At 42.9% G+C, this 19143-nt stretch overlaps 2 protein-coding genes across 8 annotated transcripts in view; one reads left to right on the top strand and one right to left on the bottom strand.

Annotated features, from left to right (window-relative positions):
* The window catches only part of LOC147032356 (very-long-chain (3R)-3-hydroxyacyl-CoA dehydratase 2-like), a 32084-nt gene that overhangs the window by 12261 nt on the left and 680 nt on the right, over window positions 1–19143 (top strand). For both annotated transcript variants that reach the window (XM_085869899.1, XM_085869900.1), the window contains exons 2-6: window positions 15832–15949; window positions 16096–16114; window positions 16262–16350; window positions 16584–16705; window positions 17589–17767. In XM_085869899.1, the coding sequence (XP_085726025.1) occupies window positions 15832–15949; window positions 16096–16114; window positions 16262–16350; window positions 16584–16705; window positions 17589–17767 (527 nt within the window). The remainder of the gene's footprint in view (window positions 1–15831; window positions 15950–16095; window positions 16115–16261; window positions 16351–16583; window positions 16706–17588; window positions 17768–19143) is intronic.
* The window catches only part of RBM48 (RNA binding motif protein 48), a 35948-nt gene continuing 30412 nt past the window's right edge, over window positions 13608–19143 (bottom strand). For all 6 annotated transcript variants that reach the window (XM_085869896.1, XM_085869895.1, XM_085869891.1 and 3 more), the window contains exon 6: window positions 13608–15040. In XM_085869896.1, coding sequence (XP_085726022.1) covers window positions 14936–15040 — 105 coding nt within the window. In that variant the 3' untranslated portion in view covers window positions 13608–14935. The remainder of the gene's footprint in view (window positions 15041–19143) is intronic.

Here is a 19143-nt window from a genome sequence, read left to right as displayed (position 1 = left end):
CAGCACGAACCAGCGAACTGATTTCGATGTAACTTTGCCAACAGGTGGAATATATACTGGGAATGTGCACATTTGAATTTCGTTGCCAAGCAACACCCATTGCTGTGCAGCGGCCGAAAAACCGCGTACAGTATTTTCAACACTTGTCCTTCAGTTTTGAATGTAGAGAAACGAGACTTCAGAATTAAACACTTCGAGATATTTAGAAAATTTTACTTGAGCCGATTTTTGATTGAGGTTTTATTTTTCAAATGGTAGTCCTTCAAAAATCGGGTGTCTATTGACCGTCATTTAAGGTGTGTATACAGTATTTGTAAGGAACTACACTGTCGTTCCACCTTCGATCTCCTCGATCCAAACGTTATTGACCAAAGTGAAAAGGATCCAAAATAAATGGAATCACCGGCATTTCTGTCTTTGTGGATTTCTAATAATATAATATGTTTATTTATTTCCCGAAAACGATTCCACGACCCATACACCACCTTCAATTATTTATTTATTTACCGAAAACGATTCCACGACCCACACATCACCTCCAATTATTTATTTATTTACAGAAAACAATTCCACGATCCATACACCACCTTCAATTATTTATTTATTTAGAGAAAACAATTCCACCATCCACACACCACCTTCAATTATTTATTTATTTACCGAAAACAATTCCACGACCCACACACCACCTTCAATTATTCATTTATTTACAGAAAACAATTCCACGATCCACACACCACCTTCAATTATTTATTTATTTACCGAAAACAATTCCATGACCCACACACCACCTTCAATTATTCATTTATTTACAGAAAACAATTCCACGACCGACACACCACCTTCAATTATTTATTTATTTACTGAAAACGATTCCACGACCCACACTCCACCTTTTAATTATTTATTTACCGAAAACAATTCCACGACCCACACACCACCTTCAATTATTTATTTATTTACCGAAAACAATTCCACGACCCACACACCACCTTCAATTATTTATTTATTTACTGAAAACGATTCCACGACCCACACACCACCTTCAATTATTTATTTATTTACCGAAAACAATTCCACGACCCACACACCACCTTCAATTATCTATTTATTTACAGAAAACAATTCCACGACCCACACACCACCTTCAATTATTTATTTATTTTCCGTAAACGATTCCACGACCCACACACCACCTTCAATTATTCATTTATTTACAGAAAACAATTCCACGATCCACACACCACCTTCAATTATTTATTTATTTACCGAAAACAATTCCATGACCCACACACCACCTTCAATTATTTATTTATTTACCGAAAACAATTCCACGACCCACACACCACCTTCAATTATTCATTTATTTACAGAAAACAATTCCACGATCCACACACCACCTTCAATTATTTATTTATTTACCGAAAACAATTCCACGACCCACACACCACCTTCAATTATTCATTTATTTACAGAAAACAATTCCACGATCCACACACCACCTTCAATTATTTATTTATTTATTCACCGAAAACGATTCCACGACCCACAGACCACCGTCAATTATTTATTTATTTACCGAAAACAATTCCACGATCCACACACCACCTCCACTTATTTATTTATTTATTTACTGAAAACGATTCCACGACCCACACACCACCTTCAATTATTTATTTATTTACCGAAAACAATTCCATGACCCACAGACCACCGTCAATTATTTATTTATTTACCGAAAACAATTCCACGATCCACACACCACCTCCAATTATTTATTTATTTATTTATTGAAAACGATTCCACGACCCACACACCACCTTCAATTATTTATTTATTTACAGAAAACAATTCCACGATCCACACACCACCTCCACTTATTTATTTATTTGCCGAAAACAATTCCACGACCCACACACCACCTTCAATTATTTATTTATTCACTGAAAACGATTCCACGACCCACACCACCTTCAATTATTTATTTATTTACCGAAAACAATTCCACGACCCACACACCACCTTCAATTATTTATTATTTAAAGTGGGAGTGGTGTAGGAAAGTGGGCGTGGCTTATGAAAAATATTGTGTGGCTCAGGAGGTGTGGTCAAACAAGAGCAATGAGAGAAGTTTATTGGGTTGTGTGTGTGTGTGTCTCTGCAACGCGAGGATCCACAGCACAAACCAGCAAACCGATTATTTTTCAAATGTTAGTCCTTCAAAAATAGGGTGTCTATTTAACGTCATTTTTTATGAGGAGTGCCAGTTGGCAAAATATGCAATAGGAAAAATCTTGCCAGGCAGAGGAACAATTGTATGTGAACCAATACGTCTTGGCAATGAATCTTCGTCGGTGGATCGGTCAGAATGAAAAGCATCGTATCCAGCGCTTCAATCCTAGCGGATCCCTCGTCGCCTACCGGCTTGTTTTCTTTGTTACCTCATAATTATCTATATTTCTCACAATGCATGCGAGTACACATCAAGAAAAATTTGCTTCTCATTGATCATGGGATTAGATATGCAAATTACACAAAAGGACCACCGTTTTTGGTGAGCAGTTTGCAAGATCTCGAGAAGCATAATAATAAATGAAAAGTACCAGGACCATAAATTAGAGACTTACTTGTCGATGTATCCTCATTTTCCTGCAGTCATACAATTTTAATGAGGATGGCCCTCCTCTTTTATACTTATTCATTTGACTTTGGCATGCAATTGCAATTTGGACCAAATAGCAATGTTCCCTATCCAAAACAATGATCTTTTCTACCCCTGTTAATCCACCCCATACCTCCTTCAAACTCCCTGCTTTCCTTCCTGAAAGTTCCTGGAATGTCCATCTTGTTTATCCTGTGTTCTCCACCCCCATCCCTCTCCCTTCCGCAGATCTCCTAATGTCTATGTTCCCGACTGTTTTGTGCTTCCCTCTTGTCTCCTGCACCCCTTGTTATATGTTCTGTGTGTTCGCTCTTATGAGCCTCGACAATGCATACAAAAAAATAATAATCCACACAGCCTTTTTGGGCCCAACAATTCCAACAACACCCCATCGTTTTTACAGCAGGAGAGTGTGATATCCTGGGCTGGTCTTGCATATAAAATAATCTGAAGAACACCCTGCTTCCCAAAACTTAACGATGATGCCTTGTTCAAACTTGCTCAGGTATTGGTGGTGGTGGTCGTATGGCAGCTTAGCTGCCGGGGTAGCTATCATTTCTTGAAGCATGACTATGTCGCTGATGCAGTGCCCCTCTACCAGTACACACACTGGAACTGGTACTCATTTCGCTGACCTCGGAAGGATGACAGGCTGAGTCACAACCCCCTGGTGTATTAATTCAGCGGCCGACAGGGCTTGAACTCGGGACCCTAGGATCCCAAGCCACCAACACCAGGCTGATGCTCAGGTATTGATAAACACATCATGTATATGCTATTTAGCAAAAGTATTGTGACAGCAAGGAAATATTCTGGGTTACTATTAATTCACAACCGTTTTATTCAATTTCTACGGTGGTTGAAGTGCCCTTGGTAATAAGCACTGCTTGAACCAGTCAGTCCTCACTGACACTTTGTACCAATTTTTGGTAGATTTGTGGCATAGTATTGCATATTTGAGGCATATAGATTTGATTTGAGGCACATAGGCATAGTATTGATTTGAGGCAGAGTACAAGATTCTTCATCTGAAGGTCTTTCTGGCTTGATCTGTTCATTTTGGCCTGCCTGTCAGGGTTTCAACATTGGCACGGCATGTCTTACGTTTCTTAAGGACATTACCCAAAGTTGACTTGGAAGTCGTGGTAATGCTCAATGTGTCATTGATGCTGCGAACCTCTGGCATCTGATAACCATTTCACACTGAAGGTTCCCTGGGTCAGTTATTACCTCCGCCACCGAAGGTGAAGGAGGTTATGGTTTCACCCCTTTCTGTCCGTCCGTTTGTGTGCAGGATATCTCAAAAAGTTGTAGACGGATCCGGATGAAATTTTGTGGACAGGTTCGGTGTGTGACAACGACGAACTGATTAGATTTTGGTGAAGATCCGGATCCGATGACTGGAATTTTTGAAGTGATTCTTCTCCATTGAGAGAAAGGGCCTAAAACGATATGTGGCACAATATCTCAAAAAATTGTGCACGGATTTGGATGAAACTTGGTCGACTGGTTGGGTGTGTGACAAGGAAGAATTGATTCAATTTTGGTGAAGATCCGAATCCAGATCTGGATACGAGAATTATTTCATTTTAATAGTGATTCTTCACCATTGAGAGATCGGGCCAAAAATGATATTTCAAACATGTTTTGGGCCTGATATGTTCTCGTGGATCAGGCGTTATGTGGCGGAGGTATGCGCTCTCCCGAGTGCCCTTCTAGTTTATGCTGTGGCCTCTTGATTGCAATTGAGTTTCAATACCTGCTGCACACCTTCATAAAACGCATGCTTCTTTGGAGTGTGGGAAAGATATGCATGTCAGGTGAGGAGGGTTCGTTTCCAGTTCAGCTGTACTGTTGCAATACTTTTGGTAACACAATGTACATGTGTCTTTAGTTTCCTTCAACCATCCACAAATGTCTCCCTTCTTGACATCTTTCCCACATTGCATGTCGTTTGTTGTGGTGGTAGCTTGCTCTCCTTGAAGTTGTCTAATCTGTTTGATTTTCAAAATAATATGATTCAACGACTTGTCACCCTGGTTCTTTGAAGGCATTTATGGATATAAATTAAGCAGGTGCCCCATCTGCTAATATCACTCACTTGTGGACAGACATTGGATCCTGCGGTTCTTTTGAAAAGAGCAGAGAATTGTGTATCGCCTGAAAGCTAAACTCAACTTGGGAGAATTGCCATATTGTTTTCGTATTGTCAATATAAAAGCGGCCAGCTTCAAATCTCGACCAACCTATAAATTGCCGTCTTGATATTTCACTGGTAGGGTGATTCATCAATATGTGTGCCGTCCCTCGCATGGGCGTTCCGTCTGCTGGCATGAGTTGGTGGACGTTAAAAATCCCACGGTGTCATTTATGAAGAATAGGTGAGCTGTCTCTGGTGCCATGGCCAAATTACAAATTCCTGCCACAACCTTCGTCGAACGCCAGACCTGGCCAGCCGGTTTGTAAAATACTTGGGCCAAAAACATCTCCCGGCCAACCCCACAGGAACGTGGGAATAATTGTGGCCATTAAAGAAAGAAGAATAAGATTGTCAATTTTAACACCTGGCTAGTTTTTACCTCCACCGCCGAAGGTGAAGGAGGTTATGGTTTTACGCCTTTCTGTCTATTTGTTTGTCTGTGTGCAGGATATCTGAAAATGTTGTGGACGGATTCGGATGAAATTTGGTGGACAGGTTGGGTGTGTGATGAGGACAAACTGATTAGATTTTAGTGAAGATCCAGATCTGGCAACAATAACTTTTAAAGTGATTCTTCACCATTGAGAGATGGGGCAAAAAACGATGTGGAGCACGATATCTCAAAAAGTTGTGGATGGATTCAGACAAAACTTGGTGGACATGTTGGGTGTGTGACAAGAAAGAATTGATTCAATTTTGGTGAAGATCCAAATCTGAATATGGATCTGATAATTTTCCAAGTGATTCGTCACCATTGAAAGATAGGGCCAAAAACGATATATAGCATGATATTTCAAAAATGTATCGGTCCCGATATGTTTACGTGGCGGAGGTATGTGCTCCACCTACCGAGTGTCCTTGTTACATTATGGTACTCGTCCACACGCTTGATGCACTGAAATGCCACATGAAAAGACAGTGCCACCAAAAGCAGGAGTTTGGGGGTGGGGTGGGGAGGAGAAGGAACATGCAGGAAGTTGCATTTGAGGTTGAAAAATAAATAATAAAAAGGTTGCGATAGGAGATGGAAAGGCCTCTCACTTATGGTCAAGAGAACTCCAGAAATGTTCACACTGTCTTCTGAGAATCTTGGCACCTGTTCCAAGCCATCAGCTATCATGCCTTTGGCCAAGGCTTACTAATGAAGGATATCACATGCGCATTTAACGTTCCTCGCTTCGCACGCCATCCGCTTTCAGGTAACGGTGGTGTCATTTAAACAAACAAAATGTGATGCGTTAATTTTTTTTTCCAGTAATTTGCTGTGATTGCCTTTTTGGCATTTTTGTGTTTTCTCCATGGGTTTAAGTGCCATTCCATCCCATGTAAGGAAGACGGAAGAGATTTTCAACCGTTTGCACGTTCATTCTTTTCATCGGCATGAGATGTTGCCTTTTGAAAGAGTGGGAATATTTCTTGATGGTTTGGATAATAGGGCTTTGCTGAAAACAGCCCAAACAACAATAATCTGTTGCAATGGATACAGCATTCTTGCATCTTCCTCGAAACTTGTTTCTCGTTCCAGATCAGGATATCTTGTGTGTATGCACACTTGCCTCTGAGCTGTCTTTCCTGCGTTTGAATCCTGACCCACCAAGAAACTCTCATCCTGGTGATTCACATGCAGAGCAATTCATCAGTGTGTGCGTCATCCCTCGGAGGGGCGTTAAGCCGAAGGAACCATCTGCCACCATTGGTCGTTGATGGGTGATAAAGATCCCACTGCTTGCTTTTTGTGAAAAGTTCCATGAGCCTCGCTCTTGTATCTAATTATATTTTTATGTATATACAGTGGGGAGAACAAGTATTTGATACACTGCCGATTTTGCAGGTTTTCCCACTTACAAAGCACGTAGAGGTCTGTAATTTTTATCATCGGTACACTTCAACTGTGAAAGACGGAATCTAAAACAAAAATCCTGAAAATCACATTGTATGATTTTTAAATCATTAATTTGCATTTTATTGCATGAAATAAGTATTTGATACATCAGAAAAACAGAACTTAATATTTGGTACAGAAACCTTTGTTTGCAATTACAGAGATCAGGCGTTTCCTATCGTTCTTAACCAGGTTTGCACAGACTGCAGCAGGGATTTTGGCCCACTCCTCCATACAGATCTTCTCCAGATCCTTCAGGTTTCGGGGCTGTCGCTGGGCAACACAGACTTTCAGCTCCCTCCAAAGATTTTCTATTGGGTTCAGGTCTGTAGACTGGCTAGGCCACTCCAGGACCTTGAGATGCTTCTTACGGAGCCACTCCTTAGTTGCCCTGGCTGTGTGTTTCGGGTCGTTGTCATCCTGGAAGACCCAGCCACGCCCCATCTTCAATGCTCTTGTTGAGCGAAGGAGGTTGTTGGCCAAGATCTCGCGATACATGGCCCCATCCATCCTCCCCTCAATACGCTGCAGTCATCCTGTCCCCTTTGCAGAAAAGCATCCCCAAAGAATGATATTTCCACCTCCATGCTTCACGGTTGGGATGGTGTTCTTGGGCTTGTACTCATCCTTCTTCTTCCTCCAAACACGGCGAGTGGAGTTTAAACCAAAAAGCTCTATTTTGGTCTCATCAGACCACATGACCTTCTCCCATTCCTCCTCTGGATCATCCAGATGGTCATTGGCAAACTTCAGACAGGCCTGGACATGCGCTGGCTTGAGCAGAGGGACCTTGCGTGTGCTGCAGGATTTCAATCCATGATGGCATAGTGTGTTACTTATGGTTTTCTTTGATACTGTGGTCCCAGCTCTCTTCAGGTCATTGACTAGGTCCTGCCGTGTAGTTCTGGACTGATCCCTCACTTTTCTCATGATCATTAAGGCTCCACAAGGCGAGATCTTGCATGGAGCCCCAGACCAACGGAGATTAACTGTTATCTTGAACTTCTTCCATTTTCTAATAATTGTGCCAACAGTTGTTGCCTTCTCACCAAGCTGCTTGCCCATTGTCCTGTAGCCCATCCCAGCCTTGTGCAAATCTACAATTTTGTCCCTGATGTCCTTAGACAGCTCTCTGGTCTTGCCCATTGTGGAGAGGTTGGAGTCTGATTGATTGAGTGTGGACAGCTGCTTTTATGCAGATAACGAGTTCAAACAGGTGCAGTTCATGCAGGTAATAAGTGGAGAATGGGAGGGCTTCTTAAAGACAAAACTAACAGGTCTGTGAGAGCCGGAATTCTTACTGGTTGGTAGGTGATCAAATACTTATTTCATGCAATAAAATGCAAATTAATTATTTAAAAATAATACAATGTGATTTTCAGGATTTTTGTTTTGGATTCCATATTTCACAGTTGAAGTGTACCTATGATAAAAATTACAGACCTCTACATGCTTTGTAAGTGGGAAAACCTGCAAAATCGGCAGTGTATCAAATACTTGTTCTCCCCACTGTATATATTTATGTATAGAAATAAATGGGCAAGTTATCGCCGGTCTCCTGAACAAATTGAAAATTCCTGCCCTAACTCCTGCTGGGAAGGCAGCGGCAAACCATCCAGTGTAACGCTTACCGAGAGATTGCTTCAACAGCACCGGCACATTGAACAATATTGTTGATGTTGAGGATGATCATCTCAAATGCTCCAAATATCTTAGTTATGTCAAAATTTGTTTCAAGTGAAGCAGAAATCAAATTTCACAAAGTTACACTATTTGATCATTATGGAATTCATTACTTCTCATCCTTGTATGGGAGGAAAAAAGACAATAATGTCAAATGTGCAATTAAGCAACTTCATTGCATTTTTCGTGAGTCAGAAATTTCTGCTTCTGGCATTTATTCTGCAAATTAATTAATTAAAGATTATTTTATATAAGGCTGTGTCGTGCAAACAAACGAACAATAATACAAGTCCCCATCAAGATTAGAGCCACCAACCGCACCTTAAAAATGGGACATGTAGACATTGTATTTAAATAAACAAATGGTGTACTATGCCTTATGCAGAGCGTTGGTGCTGCTGAAGCAGTTACGAGGCTACAATCTTGGTCAGGTCGCCACTCCAACTCAGGAAGTCAGGGCAGGAATTTGGAATTTGTTCAGGATACCGGCGATAGCTCGCCTACTCTTTGCGAAGGACACAGTGGAATCTTTAATTTCCACCAAATGATGCTGGCAGATGGGATGCTGAATTTAATATCCATCCAAGGGACGGCACACATATTGATGAACCACCCTGCCAGTGAAACACTGTGATGACAGTTTATAGCTGGGCGAAGATTCAAACCCAGGATAGACAGCTCATCAGCAAGTGTGCATACCTCTTGGCCATCCTTCCAGAACGCACTCACATACCTCTGCCAGGCTGAATGGTACCCCACTGTTCGGCCGGATTTGAACAAAAATCAAATTGGCTTGTTCTTGTCACCTAACCAACTCGACTACCTGGTTTTGTCATTACTCGTCCACAACTTTTTGAAATATTGTTTTTGGCCCCATAATTCAATTGAAATGAAATAACGATTTCAAAGGTCATATAGAAAATTTTCAGAAAGTTTACCACCATCGGTGCAGTGTCGTCGACAGCACCTTTAACTAGTTACATTAGTTATTCATGCCCCTTGTTTGCGTCCTTGATAACAGCGAGTTTCCCATTCGGAATGATTTTCTATTTTAGATGACTACCAGATAGGCAGACAGAGTAAAAAAAAATTTATCTCACTCCTCTCTGCGCATGTACGATCGGGACAAACTCAGAGCCAAAGGACTGCGAAACAGCAGGTTCGTTTTCAGATTCATGTTCATTCAGAGCCAAAGTCTTCCTATGCTTCAGGTTCGTTTTCCAATTTGTGTTCAAAATATAACATTCAATTGAAATTAAATTGTTCCTCATTCATAAAGTGACGTTTGTTGACAGAAGGATAGACAGACAGACAGACAGACAGAAGTGAACCAATGGCTTACCCCACTTTTTGCCTCATGTGCATGGGTTAAATATCGAAGTAGTGGAGATGGTGATGTGTATATAAATAAATAAAAATAATTCAAAGTTGTACGTTTACAGTGGAGATGCTGACTAAAGTGTATTAAAACCAAACTAAAAGAGATTTAAATGTCACGGTGATTGGAAGCACAGTATATACAAACAAATAAATGATTCAAGGTGGTGTATAATTTCATCCATCCATCCATCCATTGGGATCACACTCGATGCAGAGCGTTGGTGCTGCCGAAGTAGTCTCCTTGGCTATTGGGCACAATCCTGGACGGGTCGCCACTCTGACACAGGATACCAGCAAGCTGGCACTCATTTTGCCGACCTTGGAAGGATGACAGGCAGAGTCAACCCCACCTGGTATTAATTCAACTGCTGAGTGGGATTTGAACTCGGGATCCTAGGATACCAAGCCCACCATCCTAACCATTAATCCAACACCAGGCATGTGTATATTAGTGCCTTACAATTCTGCTTGCACAATCCAAATTTGCTTTCAACATCTTTTATTTTGTTCTAATATCAGTATCAGACCTTGACAAAATCACAAGCTGGTCAAACACTTGGAATATGTTTTGCCATCCAAATAAATCCCACACTCTCCCTCTCTCTCTCTCCATCTCCGAAATGACTGTCTGGCGAACCCTCTCATCTACTTTCTGAACAATCCTCTTGAAGAGGTATCGTCACTCAAACTCCTGGGTCTCACTATTATCAGCCATGACCTTTCTTGGGCAAACCACATTTCAAAGTTGGCCTCCAAAGTCAGTTGCCCATTGGGCATCCTCAGTCATACAAAGTCCTTCCTTGGCACACCTGAACTCTGATCCACCTGCAAGGCCTTTATCTGCAGTTTGATGGCATCCCTGCCCCACACCATGGAAATTAAGGCCTTCAAGATTGTTGGAATCTCTCTTCATGAAGCTGAGTCTATAGGCTTATCACTTTTCAATCGCAGACCGCTCAGTGGTCTCTGTCTTCCACCACCTTCTTTCTGGTCTTACACTCTCTGCTCTTTCCATGCTTTGTCCCTCCCCCCATGCATCTGCAGGGTGCACACGATCCATCAACGACCCCCTTCTGGTAAAACCCCCCAAATCCAGGATCACAGCTCACCTCCACTCATTTGTTCCTCTTTTTTTCTGACCTGCGTAACCAGCTTCCACATTCTCTTCAATCACATTCTTCCCTCCCAGTCTGCAAAACAGCTGTTCATCACCATCTAAGGTCATCCCCCATCAAAAACTATAATCTATTCTACCTCAATTAACCCCTATGCACCCCTTCCCTCAAGTCCACCTCTATCCAAACTTCCAGTTTTCCCTTCTTAAGAGTTTGCCTCTGTAGCCATCTTTTCCACACTGTGCATCCTCCCCTTTCCTTCCTGCATCACGATTTTGTTTCTCAACCCTGCTGTTGGTGTTTCCCCCTTCTCTCTTTGTTCTGTTCATTTTGTTCTTTTGTATCCTGATCTGTTCTGTGTTCTAGCTCCCCCATGAGCCTGGACTTTGTTTACAAAAGTCTTCACCATGCTGGATGAGGTCACAATGTTCCAGTGGGTGGCGCTTCAAGCCCAACCGTCATCGGATTGTCTCAGTTTATCCTGCTCATCACAGTATTGTTGATCAAAGTATTGTGGCTGTCACGTTCAAATTTCATACCATCTCATCACTGCCCTTGGTGGGTATTTCTACTAGTTATTCTGCAATGCATTTATACGTCTTCACCAATACCACTTACGGGTGCATCATTAACCAGTATAAAGCCGGAAAGCTTCAAAGACACTGTGGATGGAAGAGCAATGTGTTGCCCTGACGAGAGAAAAAAAGGGCGAAACGAGTCGGTAGCTTTGTTTTTCATCTGCTTAGTGATAGCATTTGATCTTGGCATATTTTCACTGCAAGAAGCCCTTCTGAACTGCAATCATGATGTCACAACAATATAGTCAGGCACTTGTCCAGGTCAGAGAACTTCATTTATCATCTTCATATATTTTTGTATACACAGTCGACCCTCGAGGAGGAACTTGAACACAGAATGGAAGGAACAGTGGAAATGTGTTTGGAGGGGTGGGGAGATGTGGATGGGAGGGGGGCACCAATAGCAGGGTAGAGGGACAAAATAGAGGGAGACTTGAATGAAGAAAGGACATGGGGAAGAATGACAATGGGAGAGGAAGGAGGGGTGAGCATGTTTCCTTAACTTCCATTTGAAGGTGAACAAGCTGGATACAAGTCCAAACTCTCATAAATGGAATGAAAAAAAAAATGAAGAGTAGGGTGAGGGAGCAGGGAGAACCTGATAACCTGGAAAGAGGAGGGCTTTGGTAGGGTTAATGAGGGAAGAAACTATCATGCGTATGGATCCCTTCATTTAAGATACAGGCAGCTGGTTGCATCATTGCTGGGAATGTGGCTGTGCCACCTCTGTAGGTTAGAGCAGGACTTTGGAATTTGGCCATTGTGCCAGCGATAGCTCACCTACTCTTTGCGAGACACTGAGATCTTCAACATCCACCACCTTTCAAACTATGACAGATTGAAACAAACTATGACAGATGGCATGCCCAGTTTAATCACCTGAGTATTGGCACACACACTGATTTCTCGCCCTGCCTGCGAAACACCAAGATGATAGTTTCTCGCTAGGGCAGGATTAAATCCCAGACTTGACAGCTCAGAGGTGAGTGAACAAACCTCTAACCACCCTGCCAGCCCATGGGTATGGATAATGGGATGACCTGAGATTGTGGTGAACATGTTGGCTTTAAGGCTTGGAGTGAAGGATGAGATTGAACAGACTGAGGAAGTTGGTTTGACAGGTGAGAGAAAAGAGGAACAAATCGGTGGAGGTGAGCCGTGACACTGGATTTTGGGAGTTCACCAAAAAGAGGGTTACTGGTAGATACGTGTGCCCTGCAGAAATCTGAGGGGGACAGAGCATGGAAAGGGCACAGAGTGCAAGACCAGAAAGGAGGTGGTAGAAGACAGACCACCGACCTTTCTGTGATGGGAGAGTGATAGGCCCAGAGACTCGGCTTCATCACCGGCGATTCCAATGATATTGAAGGTCTGGGTTTCAATGACATCAAGCTGAGCAAGGTGTGAGACAGGGGCACCTGCCATGAAGGGAGAGCAGTACTCCATCAAGCTGCGGATGGAAGCCTTGTAAGTGGATAGGAGTTCAGGTGTGCCAAGAAAGGACTTTGAACGACGGAAGATGCCAGTCTAGCTTTGGAGGCCAAATTAGAAGTGTGGTTTGCCCATGAGAGATAATGGCTTATGGTGAAAAGATTGAGTGACTGAACTTAAAGGAGTTTGCTAAGGATGTTGATGGGAGGGTAAACCAAATGATTCTTTCATATGTATATATACTGTATATATTGTTGCGGATTCGCGCCCACCGGCGTGCGAGCGGCCACGTAACTCGAATCGCGGCACGTCGCCCACCGGACGGACAATCCCGTCGTGACCCTCTCGGACTAACGCCGGGAACTAGTCACGGGTGGGCCTTTCGGCCTCACCACGATCGTGCCAACCGGCCCCCCGCGTGGGATAGGGTTGCTCGCCAAATTCGACCTACCTAAGTACCCACACGGAGGGTAGACCGGGCGATCGCACCTCGCCGCAGGTCGACTTCGGACACGGGCCACTTTAAGCGACCCGTTCCGTACTATCGGGATAACCGAGCGGTGTTATCGTCGGCCTCGACGGTTCGATTAACTATCGGGCGTTTTAGCCCACGACCAACCCTTTACGTGAAGTAAGATGGAGATTCAATAAAGGAAAAGACGAAGCGAAACGGGAAAACAGTTCAACATAAAGCACATTTATTTCGCGATGAACGGAAAGCACACATATACAATTACACCAAAAGCAAATGTAAAAGAAGAAGAAACACACAATAATGCACAAAAAGCAAATGCAACAATGCAGATCTAACCGACTACCGAGCACACGGCAACACTTATACAGTTTTACTTCACAGACGGCGCCGACAACACATACACTCAAAGCAAAAGAAAAGGACCACCCTCAAGGATGAGGGGGGTAGGCGGGCCTGGGGCCGAGACCGCGTCGGGCCTACCCGTCTGATGATGAGCCGCAAGATGGCGGTGGCGCCCCGACTCCGCGGGCCTCGCGGACAGTGTCTGGTAGGGGGTGGGAACGGGGCCCCCTTCTCGCACTATGTCAGCGCGGGGGGAAACAGGAGGGGGTTGTTGATGCTCGGGGGAAGGAGGATATCTCCCTGTCTCGGGTCCCGCGACGAGCGTCTCCACCACGACCTCGGTCGCGCCGCCGGCCTCTCCCTCCGCAGCTCCCCGACTCCGACACGAGCACCCCCTCGACCGCCTTCGCCGCCGCCACCTCTCCACAGCTCCGTCCAACCGCCTTCTCAGACTCCTCTCTTGACTCGTCCCAACTCTTCACTGACTCCGAACTCTTAACTGCCTCCGAACTCTTAACTGACGAACGCAGCCCCTTATATGCCCCGTGGCCTCGCTCCTTCACCTTCGACCCTTTACCTCCGACCCTTCACCTCTAACTGGCTCCCCATTGGACCGAGGAAAAGTGGGCGTGAATGCTTTTTGATCCATGAATTTGCATATAGCGATATTACTCCAACGCACCTGGAGGCGGGGCCAAATCGCCCCACGCTCGCCGATAGGACGGAACAGAAGTGGGCGTGAGTCGTTTTTGATCCGTTTTCTTCAGAAAGGCTGTGCCTCTGCACCCGCTGCTCGGTGCGCGCCCTGCACGAGTCCAGTATCGGTGCCCACAAGCGGCGTGGGAATGACGGTGATGCGATGGTTGCGAGGGCGAGTTGTGACGGTAAAGGTCGTGGCTGTTGTTGTGAAGCGGCGTTGCAGTTGGTGGTTGTTGTGTGATGGCTGTTGAGACGTGGTTGGTGGTGGTAGTAATGGCGGCTGGTCGAAAATAAAGATAGTAAAAGAAAAACGGCTATCTAGAAGGGTCGCAGCCCGAATGAATGACATTTATTCCCTCGAAACAACGGGTTTGGGCCTAACTACACATATACTTACAGAGATATCTCACCTAAGGGACCTGAATGGTGGTTTGCGAATTTCGTCAACCACAACAATATATATATATATATTTTTTGAAAGAGGTATTCTAAGGGTTTGACTCGCCTGTGATTTTGTCAAGGTCTGAATAGGGAAGAGGCTGCAGCCCATCTGTCTGAAGGATGAGGCGTGTCATGGCAGTGGGTGGAGTATTCTGCAAATAGATAGATAAAGATGATTTTCCAGAATCAGATAGATCGTTGAAGGTTTTTTTATTTATTTTTTCATTTTTTAGCTCGCCTGTTCGAAGAACAGAGAGCTATAGCGATACCCCCGGCGTGAGCGTCAGCGTGAGCGTGAAAATGTTAATTTTTGGTGCAAGTTATTTTTTCGTTTCGAATGTTTTTATCTACCACACTATTTTTTTATACGCCCGATATATCGGGGCGTATTATGTGTCGTCCGTCCGTCCGTCCCTGTCCGCACTCTAACTCCCAAAGTTTTCAACTTTCACGTTTCATATTTGGTACATAGGTACAGACTGTGGAGACGGTGTCGTGATATACGTTCGTCATCTAAAGTGGTTGCCATGGCAACCAGGATGCTGTTTTCCACGTAGTAGCACAATTCTGTATATACCTTCTTGTTCGGGCGTATATTGTGCTCACTTGCGCTCTTGTTACTGATTACAATATACATATATTGCTTTAAAATTATTTGGATCAGACTTCACTGCAATGCTTTATAAAAAATATGAATTATTAGACGAGTTTTAAAAACGATAAATGCATAAACAGGCGAGCATTGGGTGGCTTTGACACAAACTCTGGTTATTATTTAACTCTCAAGCAGGTACACAAAACTTATACCATCTTTAAATCCACAATTCTTCTCCATGTTACCACCCTTAACCACGAGTGCTGACTAATTAATGAGCACCATTCACCTGTCAAGCCACATTTGCTTTTATGTTGTGCTTAATGGTTGTCCTTTTTTCCCTGCTAGGTGGTTAGTCCTTGCCATCTGTATGATCAGATTTGGCCTTAACAAAGGGTCCAACAAGGGTCTGTATCGCAGTGTTGAGAAAATCCTGAAGATATTCCAAACCGGCGCTCTACTCGAGGTGGGATTCTGAAGAACGAGGATGTATTTTGCTTATTCATTTTCGGAGACATAAAGGAGCTCAAGCAGTGTAGATGTTTTGGAGCTTGTTAACCTCTCCCCACCCACCTTTCCGTACATACAATATTTTCTTCCTTTGTTTTGCAGGTGCTACATTGTGCTGTTGGTACGTTGTTCTAGCTTTGAGTTGGCTCGTGCACTTTCAACTAAATATTCATGTTTTGGGTTTCTGATGTTTGAAAAGCACAAAGTGAGCATTTATTACTGTAATGGATTTTACTGTTGTATTCTTTGTTGTTTGTGTGTTATGTAGGTATCGTCCCTTCTTCGGTGCTTCTCACAGCTTTTCAGGTGTCTTCACGGGTCTTTCTCGTTTGGGCTGTGGCAAGTAGTGTCCCAGATGTAAGCACTGCACCTTTAAGTAATCCAGAGACATGCTAGAGTTCTACCAATTACCTGTCGGCTTCTTTGTCTCAAAATTGAACAATTATAAAATGTCAAGTTTGTTTATGCAGTGGTGTTTAGGGGTCGTTTACATCAAATAATTTTACCATTTCCCTCCATCTTTCTTGACCTACTTGTCTGATCGGGCTTTGCTAAACTACTAGTCACGTGCCTCTTCCTGCTTTTCTCAGATTCAGAATGAGTACAGTGTCCTGCTCTTCCTCACTGCCTGGACAATCACGGAAATTGTGCGGTACTCTTTCTACACATTCAGCCTGCTCAACTTCCTGCCGTACTTCATTAAATGGGCACGGTAGGATCTGTTTCTACTCTACTTGACTAAGGGGTTTGGGGCTTGAGGGGGGGGGGGAAGTATTTCCAGTTTCCTGACAGACACTAATTTTTAGTTGCCTGCTGGAATTTTTTTTTGAGGGGGGGGGGTCATTGACCTCCCTTTGCCACTGGTGACGCCTCAAAATTAGTAGCTGCAATGACAACTTGTTTGTCGTTGGTCATTGAGTTTAGATGGCATGTTCAGCGCAAAAAAACTTGAAAAATGCAATGTAGTAGTCAATGACGGTTTTAGAACTTTGTCACGTTGTGCTCGGACAATTATTTTGTCCCAAATCTGTCATACCTGACACCTTTCTTGTATGTGGCGCACCACAAAGTCATTCTGGATTCTTGTGGATTGACATCAATCCGGGTTAATCTGTTTGGGATATTTTCTCCTTTTCCATTACTGTACAATTTTTTCAATGTGAAGATGACTGCAATCCACCAGTCAGAGGGGATATCCGAAATGCAAAAAATTGTCATCGGGATTTGACATTCCAATGGATTCTTCAAAACAGACAAACAAATCCTGCCAGATGGGTTCAATGTATCGAGGCTCTTCAGTGTTTATAATTTCCTGCAAATTTCACTTTCAAACTAGAAAATAGAATTTGATGCGAATGCAATGATAGATGTGCGTTCACCCACATTAGATATGAGCTTTTCACTGAACCCACTAACATTTGTTCTCAGTTAAAGCTCACTACAATACATGTCTGTGGCTTGTAACCTGAAAAAGAAAAGAAAAATCAGTCTTCAGGTTTTTCTCCCATTAGAGCTATTTGTTTGCAGCTAAAATTTACTTTTTAAGTGTTACTTGTTGTAAAGTTACTTTTTCTCCAATTGTTTTGAATTTTCAGGTACAGTTTCTTCATCCTGTTGTATCCACTTGGAGTTTCTGGAGAGCTGTTCTTAATCTATGCTGCACTGCCCTATGTCCACAAAACTGGACTTTATTCCATCTCACTCCCAAATGCTTACAATTTCTCCTTTGACTATTACATCTTCCTCATCATTGTGATGCTTTCTTACATACCAAGTAAGTTGCAATTTCCTTTTACAAGATGTATACATTCCAAATACAAACCCAAATTGAAAAAGATATAAAGATTGTTGATTTTATAGATTGGTGTTATGGCCCTTTAGGCAAAAGAAGAATGCAGAGCAGTTGGGATTAGGCATAATGATAAAGGCAACTCTGTGGCTACAGTTGGACCAAAACCTTTTCTTTGGTTGTGTCTTTTTGTTGTTACCTTTTAGGCCATTATCTCTCCCAACCTTTTCACCAAAATATTTGTCAATTTGTGCCCTGATGTGAACTTTCCCCAGCAATTAACCTTAAATATATTTAAAATGCACTATCCTGAAGTTCTGTAACGAGGAAGCTTGTCTTTCCTTTTGCATGTTTGTGATGAAGAAATCAAAGTGTTGTCTCGCAACATTGACAATCGAGCTCGTACTAAACCAAGCTTGCCAGTGCACTATAAACAGCACACATACCTTGACCAACTGGGAAAACATCCCCCACAAGCCACAACTCTGCTCCTGCACTCAAACTACCCAACTTTGATATGATATTACAATTATCCACACATCCTCAGTTGTATTTTATAAATTGGCTAAAGATGTACAACAAAATGTCAGTTTTAAGGACACATGCTGAGACTGTCTTGAAACTGACATTCTCCGTTGTATTCTGTATAACTCGGCTTCCATAATTCTCTAATCCTTTCAAAATTATTAGGAAATCCTTTGTTGGTGCAAAGCAAATCTTCTCAACAAATAGATGACACATCTTTTGGTAGATTTGCAAAAGTCTCAAAAGAGAAATGCTTCATTCCTACCTGCAAGTTGTATACTTACGAAGCCAGGGAAGCTTGTAACAAAACTGCAGCCTGAAGGGTTTCGTGTTTTTTTTTTTTTCGTGAGGTTTCAGGTCTGATATGTGAATGCTGCATCAAACATTTGTTTGTGGATAAGCTGCGAAGAAATCCATGATTACCTCAGCCACCTAAGGTGGATGGAGGTTATGTTATCACTCCTATCTGTATGTCTGTGAACAGGATATCTAAAAAAAAGTTGTGGATGGATTCCAACGAAATATGGTGTGGACGTTGGGTGTGTGACAGACAAAATGATTAGATTTTGGTGTAGCTCCAGATACTATAATTTTCTCAGTGATTCTTTACCATTGAGAAAGCGAAAAACGATCTCAAAAAGTTATGGACGGATCAGATGAAACTTGGTGAACAGGTTGGGTATGTGACAAGGAAGAATGATTCAATTTTGTTGAATATCCGAATCCGCATCCGAGAATTTTTGAAAGCGATTCTTCACCATTGAGATATAGACGGGGCTAAAAACGATACATAGCATGACATTTCAAAACATTGGAGACAACTTGTAACAAAACAG

This window comes from Eptatretus burgeri, chromosome 2 (assembly GCF_056783735.1).
Source record: "Eptatretus burgeri isolate ZD-2024b chromosome 2, Ebu_testis_v1, whole genome shotgun sequence".
NCBI lineage: Eukaryota > Metazoa > Chordata > Myxini > Myxiniformes > Myxinidae > Eptatretus > Eptatretus burgeri.
The sequence above is the reverse complement of the archived record's forward strand: the minus strand, read 5'-3'. Positions and strand labels throughout refer to the sequence as shown.